The 18,041-nt window shown below is 39.3% G+C and overlaps 1 protein-coding gene across 9 annotated transcripts in view; it reads left to right on the top strand.

Annotated features, from left to right (window-relative positions):
- NFIB (nuclear factor I B) overlaps window positions 1-18,041 on the top strand; it is a 177,261-nt gene that overhangs the window by 108,102 nt on the left and 51,118 nt on the right. For all 9 annotated transcript variants that reach the window (XM_026097877.2, XM_026097876.2, XM_026097873.2 and 6 more), the window contains exons 4-6: window positions 4,397-4,465; window positions 6,616-6,736; window positions 8,552-8,670. In XM_026097877.2, the coding sequence (XP_025953662.1) occupies window positions 4,397-4,465; window positions 6,616-6,736; window positions 8,552-8,670 (309 nt within the window). The remainder of the gene's footprint in view (window positions 1-4,396; window positions 4,466-6,615; window positions 6,737-8,551; window positions 8,671-18,041) is intronic.

Raw genomic sequence — 18,041 nt, 5'->3', positions numbered from 1 at the left:
GTATGGGTATTCTCAGCATTGCCAGTGAGAAAAACTAAAAATTCATGAGAGAAATCTCAAGATTATGTACAGGTGTGTATGTGTGTGTGTGAGTGCGTACACATACGCAAGTGTTTTTATATATAAAATCCTACATTTGAGTTTTCTTTTTTCAATATAATGAGCCTTGGGGCTTGTTGTCACTGAAATAATAGTTTGACCTACGCTTGGTAAAGCTGCTCGCAAGTTTGCCTAGCTTGAATGAGAGAAGTTGGGCTTCAAAGCAGTGGTATTTGGATAAGCAGCACAGAAGTTCACAGACTGTCTCACTGCCAGCTCCAGAGCTGGCTCCACATTTATACACTGGCTTTAAGCCACATTTCACTTACAGGCCAACTAAAATCAAGAAACCAAATTTTTCTTTGGAAGTCTCCCATCTGTGTACTACTTCATACTGTTCCTGCTGAAGGAATGAGAAAAAAGAAGGGAAAGATGGCCAGTATCAGAGGAATTATTGTTCTTTGTCCAGCTTGCACTCTCTTAGGTTAAAAAATGAAAACTGAGGAAGAAAGGAAAAAGAATCATTGACACTTTGAAATTTTCTGTGATATATATGCCAATTTCTGTCACATACAGAAGTAAATATTTGAGATAGCACATCATCTTTTCATCCTACCAGAAGACAGGCAAAAAGGGCACAAGGCAATGTAGGAGAGGCAAGAGAGAAGATCTCTTCTTTCTTAGAAACTGGACATGAATAAGATGGGAGAGGTGCTCATGAAGGACAATAGGATAGGAAAAAAGTAATAGATGTTGAGAGAAGCTGTTGAAAATGAGAGGAAGAGGAATGTGAAAAGAAGTAAATAAGAGAAAAGGGAGATATACAGAGCTACTAACAGAAGTAAAGACAGGCAGGAATATCGTATTTCATATGACATTGACTGAAGAAGAAAAGATAATGGCATAACATTGTTCAGAAAGCTTCCATATATTCCACAGCTTTATGGTGTGGACTCTATACATCTACTGCACTTACTCATGTGGTGGTTTTTCAGCTCAGGAGGGTTGGCATTAGTGTATTGGAATAACAGTATTACTGAGATAGCAGGAAAGGCTGCCATGTATAATAAACATTGTGCTTGTTTGGATGTGTTCACATTTTTCAGCTTGCAATGTCAGGTGTGTTGTTTATACATGCACTGGTAAATATTGTCCGAGATGCTGGGTGAGTCAGCTCTGCAGGGCTAGTGAGACTGGACAACAGCAAAAACTCCTTTTCCCTATCCATCCTCCTTTGTCTCTGAAAAGTAAGCAAAGTTTTCTGCATATGTACCAAGGACAGATCTGTCAAGTGAAGCATAATGCTTTTACAGTCACTTTTCTGATTATAGTGGCCCTGTTTTGCTAAATCTTTTGAAGATGAAAGCAGTAATTGCCAAAACACACCTAAAGAGAACAATACTGGGCCATCATTTTCCAAATCTATAAACTTTCCAGTAGAGGCATTTTTTTGTTTGTTTGTTTTCCTGGTTAAAATATTTAGGATCCTGCTTTTACTCGTTCAGACATTTGGAGTAGAAAATTGGTAAGGAATTTCCAAAACAAAAATGCTCTATTAACTCAGAAAAGAGACTATATGAAATACAGTAAGCCGCGCTTCCTGGCCACAAGGGCGCATTGCTCGCTCATGGTTAACTTGTTGTCCGCCAGGACTCCCAGGTCCTTCTTCGCAGAGCTGCTCTCTGGTGCATGGGGTTATTCCTCCCTAGGTGCAGGACCCTGCACTTCCCTTTGTTGAAAGAGGTTCCTCTCTGCTCAACTCTCCAGCCTGTTGAGGTCTCTCTGAATGGCAGCACAGCCTTCTGGTGTATCAGCCACTCCTCCCAGTTTTGTATCATCAGCCAACTTGCTGAGGGTGCACGCTGTCCCTTCATCCAGGTCACTGATGAAGATGAACAAGACTGGACCCAGTACTGACCCCTGGGTGACACTGCTGGCTACCAGCCTCCAGCTAGACCCTGCACCACTGATCTCAACCCTCTGAGCTCTGCCATTCAGCCAGCTCTCAATCCGCCTCACCGTCCACTCATCTAGCCCGCACTTCATGAGCTTACCTGTGAGGATGTTATGGGAGACAGTGTCAAAAGCCCTGCTGAAGTCAAGGTAGACAACATCCATTGCTCTGACCTCATCTACTCAGACAGTCATTCCATCATAAAAGGCTGTCAGTTTGGTTAGTTTCCCCTTGGTGAATCCATGGTGACTACTCCTGATCACCTTCTTTTCCTCCATATGCTTAGAAATGGCATCCAGGATGAGCTGTTCCATCACCCTTCCAGGAATCGAGGTGAGGCTGACTGGCCTGTAGTTTCCTGGGTCCTCCTTCTTGCCCTTTTTGAAGACTGGAGTGACACTGGCTTTCTTCCAGTCCTCAGGCACCTCTCCTGTTCTCCATGACCTTTCAAAGATGAGGGAGAGTGGCCTAGCAATAACAGCCGCCAGCTCTCTCAGCACTCGTGGGTGCATCCCATTGGGGCCCATGGATTCGTGGGTGTCAGATGTGTTTAAATGATCTCTAACCTGATCCTCCTCAACCAAGGGAAAGTCTTCCTTTCTCCAGACTTTCTTTCTTGTCTCCAAGGTCTGGGATTCCTGAAGGCTGGCCTGAGCATAAAGACTGAAGAACAGAAGGTGTTCAGTAACTCTGCCTTCTCTGTATCCTTCATCGCCAGGGCACCCACCCCATTCAGCAGCGGGCCCTCATTTTCCCTAGTCTTCCTTTTGCCACTGATGTATTTGAAGAAGCAGTTCTTGTTGTCCTCGACATTCCTTGCCAGATTTAATTCCAAATGGGCCTTGGCCTTCCTCATCACATACCTGCATACTCTGACAGTGCTCCTGTATTCCTCCCAAGTGGCCTTCCCCCTCTTCCACATTCTGTATACTTCCTTCTCCTGCTTGAGTTTTGCCAGGAGCTCCTTGCTCATCCATGCAGGTCTCCTGCCCCCTATGCTTGACTTCTTACTCAGGGATGCACCAATCTTGAGCTTGGACGAAGTGATGCTTGAATATTAACCATCTCTCTTGGACCCCCCTTCTTTCTAGGGCCCTAACCCATGGGGTTACTCCAAGTAGGTCCCTGAAGAGGCCAAAGTTTGCTCCTGATGTCGAGGGTTGCTATCCTACTTTTGCCCTGCTTCCTCCTCGCAGGATCCTGAACTCCACCATCTTATGGTCACTGCAGCCAGGGCTGCCCCCAACCTTTACATCTCCAATCAGTGCTTCTTTGTTTGTTAGTACAAGGTCCAGCAGCACACCTCTTCTTGTTGGCTCCTCCACCACCTGTGTCAAAAAGTTATCATCAGTGCTCTGCAGGAACGTCCTGGACTCTTTGCGCTTGGCTGTGTTGTCCTCCCAGCAGATACCAGGGTGGTTGAAGTCCACCGTGCGAACCAGGGCCTGTGACTGTGCGGCTACTTTCAGCTGTCTGTAGAAGACCTCATCGACTACTTCTTCCTGATCAGGAAGTACAGATCCCACTGATTTGAATGGGAAATGGGTGCCATTCCTGCCTGGAAGGGCTATAATGTTGCATAATCTCAAATTCAGTGAAGTCAGTTTATATAGTGATTACTGGGTATAAGGGTTTTCCACAGGAGTCTGGGTTTCTCAGGTGCCTGTTTGTATGGCATGTAGTTACACTATGGGGATAACTGTATTGATCATTAGCTGCTGTTTCACTACAATACTTCAAAACTTTCCTCAGTTTCAATGACAAGAAAAATAAATTTTGTCTGCTTATCTCAGACTGATTAAACAGAAGCCAGAAAAGCCATATGTTGGTTTCTTAAACATAGATTGCTAAGTATATAATTTATCATGTATGTTAAAACCCCACTGAACAGCTAAACTATTTTGCCCAGTTCCTGCTTGTATTGGAAATAACAGTAACTCATCTGCCTCAGAGTTGAAAATCTGGTAATTTAGGTGGTAATGTAAAATGACTGCACAATAGGGCAAGAGTCAAAACGTGTTTTGCAGAAATATATTATTCACTGTCTGTTAGTGAAGTTGCTTAGTCCACCAGACAGTCCTCTTAGTTTAATATTGACTTAAAAATTGAAAAGACTGGTAACAGGAACTCATTTTTTGACTGTTTCTGCATGGTTAACTATGGAGCTCAGTGGATTGCTTGTTAATTTTCATGGGCATGTTAAAGAATCATGTTCATACCGCTCCTCAAATTTTTTGCACCTCTGCTAGAATTTCAGGTCTTATTCCATTCTGTGGAATTTCAGTGTATTTTAGTCTGGTTTTGGGATTTTGTTGATACTGCTGTTAGCTGGTGTATGCATTTATCTACAGTTATTTATTAAACTTCTCATTATACTGATTACAGTATTGTGATCTTTTTCAGTGTACCTTGAAGATAGTTTTGTAAAATCTGGAGTGTTCAACGTGTCAGAACTTGTGAGAGTGTCCAGAAGTAAGTGAACAATCACATTTAATCATTTCCAAAATCTACCAAAAGCAAGTGAAAGTTTTTTCTTTACTCGATTGTCTTTTTTTTCTGAGATGTAAGATGTGTAGGAAAAGCCTATCATTGCAAAGAATTTTGATAATTTTGCACACAGTTTATTTTGCATACATTTGTAGTAAAACACACAATAGTCCTTTTTCATCTCTTCAGTATTTAAAAATTGAATCAATTTGTGTCCCTGTGCACAGTGTAGTGGACTGTCAATAACATTACCATACAGAAAAATATTTTTTATTTGTTAAACTTTCAGCTTTTTGAAGTTATTCTACACATCCTTGGATTCTGCTAAACCATCTGATTATTCTTTTAGTTTGTTTTCTAATTGGTAGCTCCTAAAAGAAAATCATAGCAAGGATAGAAAGGATGATTAAATTAATGTATTATGGGCTAGTCTATTTCTTTTACTCATAGCACTAGTTATAATTGAATTTCTACTTACATTAGCTTCTTTTCGGCATCAGAAAGGTTATGCACACAAGCATACTGAGAATACAATAGTAACATCAATTATAAATATGAAAGGACAGATGAAGTTTTTACTGCAGACAAGAAGAACCAGAATGAATATAAAGATCTGTTTTGTTGACATCTAAGAATTTGCTATAATGCCATGGCATAAAACCAGTGGATATTTTCATTTGACATTGTTTTCTGAGCACTTCTTTCATCCCTTTAGTATCAATACGATTAATGTATTTTTCTTAAGACTTCATTAAGACATGAACAAAAACATTGAAAGTTGTGTTCAGTAGTGTCTGTAGTGATGATGCAGTATAATGCTAACATGATAACAGTTGAATGGTTCAGGAAAGTCTCTTTTGTGATGAGGTGAGGACAAAAACAGTGAGGCAAAAGTCTCCAAAACTATCTGTCCTGGATTTTGCACAGGAGCTACTTCATGCCAGGACAGGATGCTTAAGGAATTTAATTGACTTAGTGCGGCTTAGGATGTGATTGTTGTTTTTTGTTTGCCATGGTCAGAAATTGAAACTATATGAAATGCTTCAGCAAAATACTGAGTGTTGTGGCCCTGCAGTGTTAAGACATCTGTTATTTTTGTTCTTGCTGAAGACATGTTTTTGCCATTTTAAGTAGCTGAGGATTTGTGTATATGAAATACAGGCTTTGCCTGTATTGACCAGTGGTTAAGTATGTTTGAAAGTATTTTGCCATTAAAATTAAAAAAGAATCAATGTTGTCATTACCTTATGAAATCATACCTTTTGTTGCTGACTGTTATATACAACATACTTCTAATAATAAACTTAAAAGCATGTGGTTTCTGTGGGATTTCTTGCCATGCATTTGTTTAACCTCAAGCCGCAACAGAGTTGTACTTTAACTGTCAGGAAAAATACAAACCTTCAAATGCATTACACAACATGCAATTATTCTTTTAAGGGCCAAAGTTAGTTAAAATGCACAATGCACAGACAGCAAATAAAGGTAAATATACCACAGTGTATAACATATAATTTATTCTTGAAATGCTAAAATGCATAGCACACAGACTCTGTAAGGCACACAGACCATGTAAGGAGGTGGAGGTAGCACTGAGTGTATGTGTGTTTGCGTGTAGGTGGTACTTGTGGCAGTGGGTGAAAGAAAAAGGAGTCAGTACAATATGCCGTCAGGACAGAAGGCTACTTTTAATACAAAACAGTTAACACTAAGAGGAGAAGAGTTTGTGCAACCCATGTTTGTTCTTTACAGTTATTTCAGTTGTTCTAATAAAGAATATTAGCTCTGCCTATAAACTTTGCCTCATTCACGGTAAAAGTCATTCTGCAGAGGGCTCAACTTGGTGTCATGGCATGTGTTACTTCTTCACATTGATGATCCCAGCTTGCCTGTTACAGAACAATTATGTACAGCAAATACATTGTCTGCATAACTGTTATGGGATTTCTAGGGACTGGAGGAAGTAGTTCACTTTTAAGATATGTAAACATCGATAGAACTTGTCTGTACTTGGTTTCTGCAAGAGGCAGAAAATGAGGTTCGTGTAAGAACATCATGATGTTTTTCCCAGTGTTAAAAAGATTGTAAAAAGATAAAAGATTATTTTTGACTCTTTATAATGGTGTGTTTTTCAGCACCTATAACCCAGGGAACTGGAGTGAACTTCCCAATTGGAGAGCTTCCGAGCCAGCCATATTACCATGATATGAATTCGGGAGTAAATCTACAGAGGTCCCTATCCTCTCCACCAAGCAGGTAAAAACATCAAATAAATGCTAATGCAAAGTCAGCTTTAATAGGGTGGGAAAAGCAATTCACAAATACTGTCAACAGCCTACTCTTTTATGATTTTCCTCTGATTTTTTAAGTAGCCTGTTTATATTTACAGAGATAAATACACACACACACACACACACACACATATTAAATAATCTTGTAATTTGAAATGGTGTCATTACAGTGTATCATTACTATTGACAGATATTAACTTCTTTCAGGTTTTAAAGTTCTGACTAATGATTTGCCAAGAAAACAGTTACACCTTCTGAACCTGCTGCTCAGTGGCAGGAAGGTCTATCACCTTGGAGCCTGCTAGCAGTGCTTAATGCTGCCAGGTAAATCCAGGCACAGAAGCTGTCTTGGATGGCTCCTTCTTGGATTTCCTTCTTGAAAGTTATGATAGGACAGATACTATTTCTTGTGGAAAGGGCGTTAGGGTAGGTGTATAAGACTGCCAGCACCAGCCATGGGAGATCTGTGTCTGTAGCATCACCCCTGCTACATGACATGAGTTTCCCACTTCATCCTTGCAAGGGGCTTTTCCCAGCACTGTGGAGAAGGAGCACCAGGAGTCAGAGACTCTCCTATTTTTCCCCGGGGTCTGTGTGTGCCTGGCACAAAGAGTTTGCCCTGAAGGGCCAACTTCTTGCTTGCTTTAGCATGCTGCCTTCTCTGGCTCTGGGAAACATCCCGTCCCTCTCTGAGGAGGTGCAGGCAGCACCGCAGAGGTGGCGAATCTACTCTGCTCTTCTGGTTTGAGGGAAGCATGTTGATTCCCCAAGAATCTCTCTGATTTTTGAAGCTATCCTCTGTATCGTGAAATCGCAAATACTGTCGGATCTCTCATCCCCAGGACTCTGCACTCCAATGAGTCAGGAAGTATCTGCACAGTGGGACAGGATTTAAAATAAATTTGATTTTTGACAGGACTGGAATATTATTCTACCAGGATTTAGTGTTTGTGAGTTATTTAGCTCATATTCCTGCATTTACTTCCATTGAATTTTCAGCTTTACAGGTCGCTTAATACATTTAAAAAGGATAGATTTATTCTCACGTTATTGTCTAATAATAATAATGGCAATAATAATAATAATAATAATTCCATGGAAGCCTTCATTGCAGTTTCCTTTGGCAGTCTGCTTAGCAACTTCAGTATATATTGTTATGAAGAAACTTGACTTCCCTTCACTGTATTGAAGTGAGGCCTCATTTTATATAGTCTGACTTGAAATGTGGGCCTTTTGTTTTCAATTAAACTATTTTAAAACGAAAAGTCTTTGTTGCAGGGTAGATCTCTTTGAAAAGCTTAGGATTTTGACCTGGTGAAATACAGTAAACTGTATTTTCTTCCTATTAACACATTCAGAAAAATTCCTCTTCTACGTGGACTTTATTAGTAGCACTTTTCCAGTGCTTTGTTTTGCTTTCATGGGTGCTCAACAGTGTTTAACATTCTCATGATACAACTTTTATTTAGCAGGTTACAGGAACTGATTTCTTGGTTGTTCAGCTGGATGCTGGTAGACTTAGAACACTTAGGGCTTTTGTAGGGTGGCCATTCATGCTATCCCTGAAATAATCATGTGAAAAACGTAAGCACATACCTCCACTACACATTATTACATAACATATTCTATGTATACTAATGTAAGATTTAAAATCTGCTTTTCTTGTCCTTTTTATGCATGGATTACTTTCTGTTGAAATATTTGTTGAAAACCGAATAGTTTCTATGCCAGTACTAGCTGCATGTCGTACTCATGGCCAAATCTTCCATTACTTTAACAGCAAAAGACCCAAAACTATCTCCATAGATGAGAATATGGAACCAAGCCCAACAGGAGACTTTTATCCTTCTCCAAATTCACCAGCTGCTGGGAGTCGGACATGGCATGAAAGAGATCAAGGTGAGTGATATCGGACCATTTTGCCTCAAAGTATATTCAAACATACAGAAAAGCTCTGCATCCACCTTTCCATTACTTCAATAAAATGATGCTTTTTTGAAAGAATCTTAATTATTCTACATGATATATGTGTGCTAGTTTTATAAAATGCAGTTAAAAAGAACAATCAAAGATATAAGTATAAACAAACACATAATAGTTTTTTCATCTGGTCCCCGCCTTGTTGTTTGAAAAGATGTGTTGCAAATGAGCTGTTTTATATGGTATAAGCTGTGATCATCCCACAACAATTATGAGTCAAATCATTTCAGTAAAAACCAAAATATCTGCATACCGTGGTTGAGACAGCACTAGTTTACTCAGCTTTTATTTCACAAAACAGGATACAGACTTCTGTGTGTGGATTTAGCCCCTGCTATGTGACTCTGAAAAGGTCCAACAGGCCCTTCTCTAAACAGACTTCATGTAGCTCTGGGGGACTATGTCTGTACGCTGAAGTGTGCGGTTATGTGCAGTTGTGTTTTGGGACATCAGAAGCAAGGAATTTGTTTGTTCAGAGAACAAAATTATGACTGTCAAAAAAGTATAGTTAATTGTCATAACTTTTCCTGATGTTAACTTGATGTTGTACAAATTTTTGCCTGTTGTATAAAACTTCACGCTCGCCTTTGTGATGTGAAAACATGCTTAAACGTATGAGCATTTGAACACTGTAATGGTTAATGGACCCGCTGTCTGAGGCTTTGGAGCTCTCTGGAGAATTTGTGAAATATGCAGCACAATATGTAAAAGTGAAACAGAGAAAAAGACATGCAGCTTTTTCCTTTGCTGCTTCTGATGTTTGCCTTCCTTTTCTCCCTACACTGCTCACCATTCCTCTCATCCCTTTGGTTCTGACTGACCCTTTGGGCTGCTCTTTTGTTATGTTGTTTTAGGCTTCTTCTGCTACTTTTTTGTTGTTGTTTTCTCTTTCATCTCTGTGTGCATAGCAGCATGTGCTCAGTATTTAATTTAGCTATATTTTATTTCCACATTTTGATGATACCTGGCCTCCTTTAAATCTGTTTCTACCTACTCTTGGATCTGTGTTCTCATTAAGCTGTTTCTCACACACAATGTTTCCTTGTTTTTTTCTTTTCCTTCTTTATTTTTTCTGTACTTTCCTCTCATGGGGTCTCCAATATTTTCTTATTTTTATCTGTTTTCAACATGCCCTGTTGAGTTTAAAAAAATCTAGCCTGTGGCTTTATGTAATCAAATTTAAGAATAGCAAAGCAGCAGGACTGTTTGTCAGCCCCCAGAAACTGTCCTCTTTGTCCAGGTTTTTCTCCTCTGTGACTCTGGTCTGTTTTCCATGACACCTTTATTACCATTTTTTGTAATGGACAGGATTGTACCTCAACTAATTCTTTGCTTTTTAAATAAAGTATTTGTGTGGTTGTGGGAAAAATAGCAGGGTGTTCCTTTCTAAAGTGGTCTCTGCATATCCCCACTGGTGAAATGAAGTCCATTTGTGCTGCTGAGTGAGCTGTAAGGGCTTCCGAGAAATGCGGTGCCTCTTAGGCTGCCCAAGCGAAGGTCCTGCTGTGACAGACTTTCACAGGCAAACTTTTCAGTTCCCGACTATCTCTATTCCTTTTTAGCTATTTGATCATTTTGGTTACAAAGAATCGTGCTCTCTGAACATTGGATTTCCTTAATTTTACCAGCCTTCTTTCTTTCACATTTATCAGTAGTGAAATATGTGATTTTTAAGATTATTTGAGGGAGAATGAGAGGTAGGCTTGAATCAATGTATTTTAAGTCATATATGCTTTTTTTTTTTCGTTCCTATGCAAGCAAGAGAATATACTACCCTCCAATATACTACCCTGCAATACTGGTGGGTGTAGCGAACCTTTATCATATCCCTGAACACTGGGCAGTGAGACACTGTGAGTTATTTCATTTTGTCTGTCCCTAAGATGTTCTTCCATTCCTGTGAAAGAACAGGCATACCACTGGCTGGTCTAAAAACCATTATACTGGGAGGAGCACAAGCTTTTTGCACCTAAGCACTTATGCCTGACTCCAGCCAGGTTTGGAGTTTATCCGACCGTGGAGGGAACAGCGTAAGGCAGTGACTACTCAGTCACTCTTGATACCCGGTTTTGTGGGGAACTGGCATGGGCAGTTCCTGACATAGTTGTTCCACAGCTAGCTTGTTTGATGCTTGATCTCATCTTCATGATAGTATATATCTATGTAAAGCTTCTTTCAGATGCAGAAGTCTTATCAGGAGCTGAAATTTGTAAAAGCCTGTATTCTGCATGTCCCAAGCACAAAGATAATGGAAGGAAAAGCTTGGAGAGGGTTTCTAGGCCAGATAGCTCACTGGTACTACTTCCCTGTCTCCCATGGATATCTGCATTTAATATGAGGTTAGTCTTTAGTGAAACTAAGAGGAAACCATTTGGGATCACATTTTTGATCACCCAGTGTCACCAGGGGATGCTCGTGTAGTCCCCGTAGGCACTGCCCTTCCAGACAGTGTCAAAAGGTCATCAGCATCAGAAATGTGAGTCATCCCACACTCATGAAACATCTGTATCCACAAATGAGAATACGCAGAGGTATCGCTTTTATGGGTAAGAAGCTTCCCTTTCACTCTATTGCTCTAAAATTGCCCTAAAGCAATTTTAACTTTTCTAAGAGAAACAAATTCGGGAGTAGAGGTAGTATTAAGATACAGCATTATGGATTTCAGTTGCATTGTCCCCATTCTGAACCTGGTGGAGCAAAGTCTCTAACTTGTGATCTGAGTTGCATCTATTTTCTTCATCTGTATACCTGTGTGTAGTGTATTTTCATAGAAATAGAAATTACATAGGTGTTAGATTCTTGAAGGCTGTCCATGTCTTTGTTCAGCTGCGTGCGTAAAGTAACAGAAATAGGATGAGAGAGAGAGTTTGGAGCTAGAGGTAATGATGGCAAAGCAATGGCTGCTGAAACAGGCTTGGATAAACTGGTTAAGTTGGGTGTTTCAGAGATATCTAAGTGGCATCTAACCCCTTCGATAGGCAAAGAGAATGGGGCAAACTCTAATAGATACCATAGAAATACATTGTCATTAAAAATGTGATAGATGAAAAACCGAAGTGGTGTGGCTTAAGTTAGATCAACCTTTTGTTGCTATGAAAAATAAATATTACATAGTTTAGTAGGTGAGTAGGCCTCAAGAGATGACGCTGTGTGAGTGATTCTGTTGTAATCCACATGGTTTCTGCAACTTCTCAACTGTGTGAACAGGCACCATGAGAGGCAGGAATGCGGCTACGGGAGAATTTGTGGTTAGGTCAGGATATGGCAGATGGGAAACTAAGGAGAGGAAATCTAACTTAATTACAATAAAATTTTCCTCACACCAGACACTACTTTCAGTTGTAAGACTCCAGACCTTGTCCTTTTACAGTTATCAGTCTTCTTCCTGTTATACCATTTCTGCATATGTTTTGATAAGTCTTCGAAGATGTTGTGTTTTATAGTTTATTTCTGGAGAGCTGTTTGAAGATACAATTCTGAGTAGAAGCGAAGTAAGTGCATCTGAAAAATAAAAGCTATACGTGGCATTTTGTTGGTCAAAACTAATCCACAGAGGATTATGACCAGCAGTTTCAATTTCCTGTGCACTAGGATTGTCCTGCATGTCATTGTCCCAAACATTTGTGATTCTTGTCAGCTGTCAGCTGCTTTGAACTAGAGCTAGAACTATGTATTTCTGATATTAACAAGTGATATTCTGATACAAAAAACCCCTCTAATTTTAACCAGAATTATTATTAAAAGTAAATTTTATTTTGTATTTATCAAAGTCAGGTTATAAATATTTGTGGAAGAAAGCAAATGCTTTTGAAGCCGTTATATTGTCTTGATGGTTTACTTCACTGTCTTGAGAAAATTTGTGAATATTTTAAAATTATATGTAAGTGCAGGAACATGTGTAACAGATTAAAAAAAATATTATCATGCTTTTACAATCTTTTCTTTTTGAGTTTTTATATTTTTAATGATAGTGGCAAGAGTCTGTAGTTTGTGCTATTCTTGATGCTACATTTAATTAGTGAAAATGTATAACTCTATCTGCATCATGTTTTGAAAAAAAAGTGAGCTCTCCTTCCTGCAGAGCAAATAGACATATGATTGTAATTGCAAAAGTTTCTCTTTCATCTTCCTCCTGTCATAAATCTTTCAAGTAACTAACCATCCTCCAAAGATCCCTAGGAAAGTGCAAAGTTTTCCATCAGGATGGTGCATTACTTAGTAAATAGAGCCCTAATACAGCATTTAGGAGTTCAGTTTCTGTGGCTGCTGTAAGATCTTGTGCAAGTTATTTATTCTGTCTTGTACCTCAGTTTTTCCACTTGAATGTCTTTTTAATTTCAGTAGTGTCTGGATCATGTCTCAGCTATGTTTTTACCAACTGGAAATATATCTGGATGTAAAAAGTTGCATGCTGTAAATCTCTGTCAGCCTTCATTCTCCAGGTTGCTATTACTGAATTCTGTATGTTTTCTGTATCAAACAAAACTGTTTTCCTGCAGTGGAATACTAATACTTTGTGAAATAGATTGAAATTGCTGCACGGTTAAATTTGTTGAGTATTCTTGAAATTCTGAGCAGAATTAAGTTTAATGTAGTTAAAAAAAACTATCAAAAAACACTTTCACGTTTGGAAAAGGAAGTTGCTAAAAAAATTAACAAAACTATTAGTGCTGTGAAGGAAAAAATGACCATAGCTAATAGGGAAAGAATGGTTGGTGAACATATTGGTTTATTATGTGGTAAGCAAAGCAGACACATTTTCCTTAACCCATAATCAAAAAGGAGTATCTGAAGAGCAGAGCAAAATGTATGCGCCTATGGCTTCCCTCTTAAAAGCTAGCTTAACAAAGAGCATTAACACAATCGCAGAGAAATTCAGTAGTTGCCTTGAGACCTGTTTCACTGTTGTAGTGTTACAACACGGGGTATATTGTAAATAAATGAAACAGGCGTTGTCAGCAATGCACGCTGTCGTGATAAAGGTGGAGAGATTCATGTGGATTTCTGTAGTAGTCAGGTGTTTAGAAGTGCTGAATGTCAATATACAATGAAGTGAATTTTAATTTTACAGTTGCTTCATCATGTTCCCTCTCTCACACCTCACCCACCTCTACCAACAGTCAAGAGTCAAGATGCCAGCATGTCATTAAAACTGAACCCGCGGGACCCCCTTCACCCGTTGACTGGCCAGCGGCTGTTGGACCCTCCACTCCTCAGGCCCCGGCCCCCTTTGCTGGATTCCCCTGCTCCGGACGCTTGTCCCCTTTTGCTCTCTCCCCGCCCGCCGGACACTCCTTCCCCCTCGGGGTCCTTCCCGATGGCTCTGTCCTGGTGGGGCCTTCTCCTCACGGACCCTCACAGATGGACGTGCTCATTTCCGAAGTGAGGGAGCTAAAAGAGGAAGTAGTTAATGCGGTCCAGGAGCTGAGAACGGTTACAGACCACCTTGGCTTTTTAGTGGCCTGTGTTGGACAGAGTGCAGGATTTTTTCCAGCTCCGGGTGCTCCTTCCAAAGGCTAATGCTTTAGAAGCTCATAGTCTCCATCTAACAGATGAATTCATCTTGCAAAGGCTTACCTTGATGAATATCTGTTAAATGTGTTTCTACGTTTTTAACTCAGACTGAGTTCTCAAAATGCTTGTATGTCAAAGCATGTTTTAAAGTGATTTATGTCTTGTTAGTAACCTGTTACATCTGCCTTTGTATTTTTTTTAGTATTTCAAAATACTCTTTAATCAATGTATACATACACATACACACACAAACACACATATATACATATACCTACCTTGTGGATCTATCTGAATTGTCTGTTTTTAACAAGTATATTATATGCATAGTAGTCCAGTGCCAACTGTTGATTGATTTTCCTAGCATCAGCAGTCTTAACATTCTTAAAGTAAGAGGTACTTGTCACCAAGAATAACTTTAAAGTATGTTTCCAGAGAAAATTCTTAGTTGTGCCTTCTCTTTCTTGGCCTGTTGGCAGCTCTGCTGCTCGAAGTGGCATCATGGTAACACTAGCATTAGCAAGAAACACTTGTCTGCAAGGCTGAAAATTGGATTCTCGTCTTTCTTACTGGCTAAGGAATCAGAATTTGGTAGTGATCAATGAATGGGCATTATGTCTGATTTTTAAAAATCAGTATTTCTGCCATGATAGTTAAAATAAATTTAAATTCAGTAGGGAATTGGTTTACTTTGAGTTTCCATAGTGTCAATTTTACAAGAGAAAGTGCTGGCACTGGAAGTGAGTTAAATATTACTTTCATAATGAAAAGTGCTTTCTTATCCTTAGAGCTTTAAAAGCACTAGATTTTGAAAAATAGGTGAGGAAGCTTTCAAAAGCATCTTTATTTAAAAAGGCAGAGAAAGAAAAAAAATCAATGAACAGGACAGCAAAAATACTATCTTAAAATGAGTAAAGCTTCTTGTACATCAGGGATGTTTATATCCTCCCTTATTGGGTGAGAATAAAGTTAAGTTTATACTCTCCACAAAAATAAAACAACAGAGATAGTATCAGTTTCCTCAGCAAGTGTAAACTGAGGTGGCTAAACAAAAGCAGTGGTTTACAAAAATATCTCGGGATGTCAGTGACCCTAGGATTTCAGCAGAGATCTGAATTCTGTGTTCAGAACAGCTTTAGGACCAATTTACAATTTATTTATAAATTTCTTGAAATACTCAGAGTAGCAGCTAATGGTGTTTCTACTCTGGGCAGAGTAAGGACCTGACTTTTCCTTCAGCCCATGCACACTGCAGAGTGAATGAAGAGTAATACAACATTTAAAAATACAGACAGAAAGAAAGACAGTGAGAGGTACAGAAGAAAGTACACAAAAAGGTTTGATTTTTTGCATTCCTCGAAATGGCTGTTATTTGCTTAATAAAGTCATTGTAACAAAATGTTATTATAGGTTCTTTGTGTTTTATTTTGAAAAGTATATTGTGATGAGGCCTATTATTTAGTATTTTCCATGTGTGATCAGTGAGTTGAATGCATTCAGGGCTAATATATGCATCTCTTATATGTATCGACGGAGAGTGTAAGTGCAAAAGGATGTTCTTCATACATACACAGCAGCCTTAATTCTGTGAAGATGTTTATACTATGGCAACATCCTGTTGCCTTCACAGTCACCCCAAAAGTCCTTTAACTGAAGTTAGTGGTATAATGCGTATGTGAAAGCAAGATTTGGCTCAGGGGTTATTATGTGTAATTGTCTTATTCCAGTGTTGTTGAAAAACAGGTTTCATTGGTATTTTTGAAACTGATCAGATACTAGGGTCTCAGAAATTCTGAGAGAAACCTTTTTCTATATGGCTGGTCCTATGTGGTTCAGGATATCTTTAGTTACCAAAGAATTGGTATTGAGTACTTCCTGAGTCATTGTCTTTTCACCAATCCTGGTACATTCATGAGATGGAAAAAAACAAACCTAGCCCAAACTTTGTAAGTTTTCCGGGCATGTATCCTTTTCGTCTTTACTAATAGATATTCTGTTTCTGTGCTATATACACTGATATATATGGAAAGGTTCTTCATTTCTCTTTACTGCTTTCCTGCAAACCACATCAAACTTGTTCGTAGTAGTATGTTTGAGTGTGGGTTAGTGATTTTATCTCAGTTCCACACTGTTCCCCAGATGGATCTATAATTAAATTAATGTATCACACCTATTAAACCATCCTAGACTATTACAAATCTAGACTATAATAGCAGTAAAAACCTAAAAGCTTCTAAATCAACAGCTTCCCTTAAATTATTTTATCTCAGATGCCTCTTTAATCTTACTGTGTTAGAAATCGTGAATATTTTCCTGTCTTTTGCAGTTAAGGTTACAATATTGATTTCTTTTGCTAGGCCAAGTTCCTTGGATTCTTAGCATTAGCAAGATGCTATAGTTACGCAGTTTTCCTTGGAGTTTGGATGACTTTCTGTAGGATAATTTAATAAATGACTAAAATGTACTCTAAAGCTGGTATAATGTGTTTGACTTTTTAATTAGATTTTCTCATAGTCTCCTGTAATGCTCTTTTATCACGGATATCTACTGGAACTAAATCTCTTAACAATGATTCATCGATGATGAAATGGTCCAGTCTGTTTCTGAAGTGTAAAAGTAAAACCAAAAAATGGTCAAATAGCTAAAGTAACCTGAAGTAACTGCCTGAGGGCTATTTATGTCAGTTCAGAGCACTTCGGGCCTCATAGGGGTTTGGTAATGACAGCAGATATCTATTGCAGCACATTTTCAGTAGCAGCAGTAAATATTTTTGGTCTGACACTTTTTTACCTACCTCTCTTTCTGAAGCAGGTGTCACTCCTTGCAGCCTCTAATGCCACTCCTTGCAGCGTGTCTAGCAGGTAGCCACCCGCTGAGCTCTGAGCTGCTCCTGGCCATTCCCCAGGGCATCCCATGCAGAGGTGGCTGCATGAACTGAGTACGAAGTTTTGGAAATCAGTGATCCAGCAGGGGCTGCGGGGGTGAAGCCGTCCCCAGCCACCCCCGCAACTTGCCGCTGTGCCGGAGGGGACATTGCCACCTCGCTGCGGTTGCAGCTCCTCCCCCCCGCTCCCCGGGGTGCTACGTGTCTCCTGGGCTTTCGGTGTGCGGCATGGCTGGCTGTGTGCCAGCAGGGTGGTGCGTTGGGAAAAATGGTATTTATTGTCTAGCTAGAGGCAGGGCAGTTGCCCTTACGCAGTCATTCTGCATAACATACTTAAAATGCTTATAAGCTTCCCTGCTAGATTTACTGCTACCTTCGGATGAAGAAGCAAGTTGTCGTTCTTCAGGATGGGACATCTGGAGGAAAAGGATGCAGAATTACCGCCCACTGTTCTTGCAGGATAGTTTGCTGCAGTTTCAGCCTAGTCGTAGAGGGCATCAATGTAAATTTAAACAGGAATAATCTCCCCAGTGTGGCAGTTAATTACGTACATGTCATATGACACTGTCAAAAAACAATTATGGGATTAAGCCCGTATGTCCAATCCCACTGTTTTTTGAAATTACTTTGGGATGTGGGGTCTTTTGATGTGTATATATTCAATATAAGTACTCTAATTTGACCTCCACATCTTTCCTCTTTTCCTAATTTATAAACCGCCTTTTGTTTAACCCGACATATTAAAAACATGTATATTAGTTCTAAGAAATGTGTATGCAGGTTTCCATTTATGCTAACTTAAGTAACTGTGCTCTGGAGTTATACTTTTCAAATGCTAGCATACCTATTTTTAAAATTCTAGGAACTATATTGAGTTGTTTTACTTTATGTTCAT

This window comes from Dromaius novaehollandiae, chromosome Z (genome assembly GCF_036370855.1).
Source record: "Dromaius novaehollandiae isolate bDroNov1 chromosome Z, bDroNov1.hap1, whole genome shotgun sequence".
Lineage (NCBI taxonomy): Eukaryota > Metazoa > Chordata > Aves > Casuariiformes > Dromaiidae > Dromaius > Dromaius novaehollandiae.
This window is presented reverse-complemented; position numbering and strand designations above follow the sequence as displayed.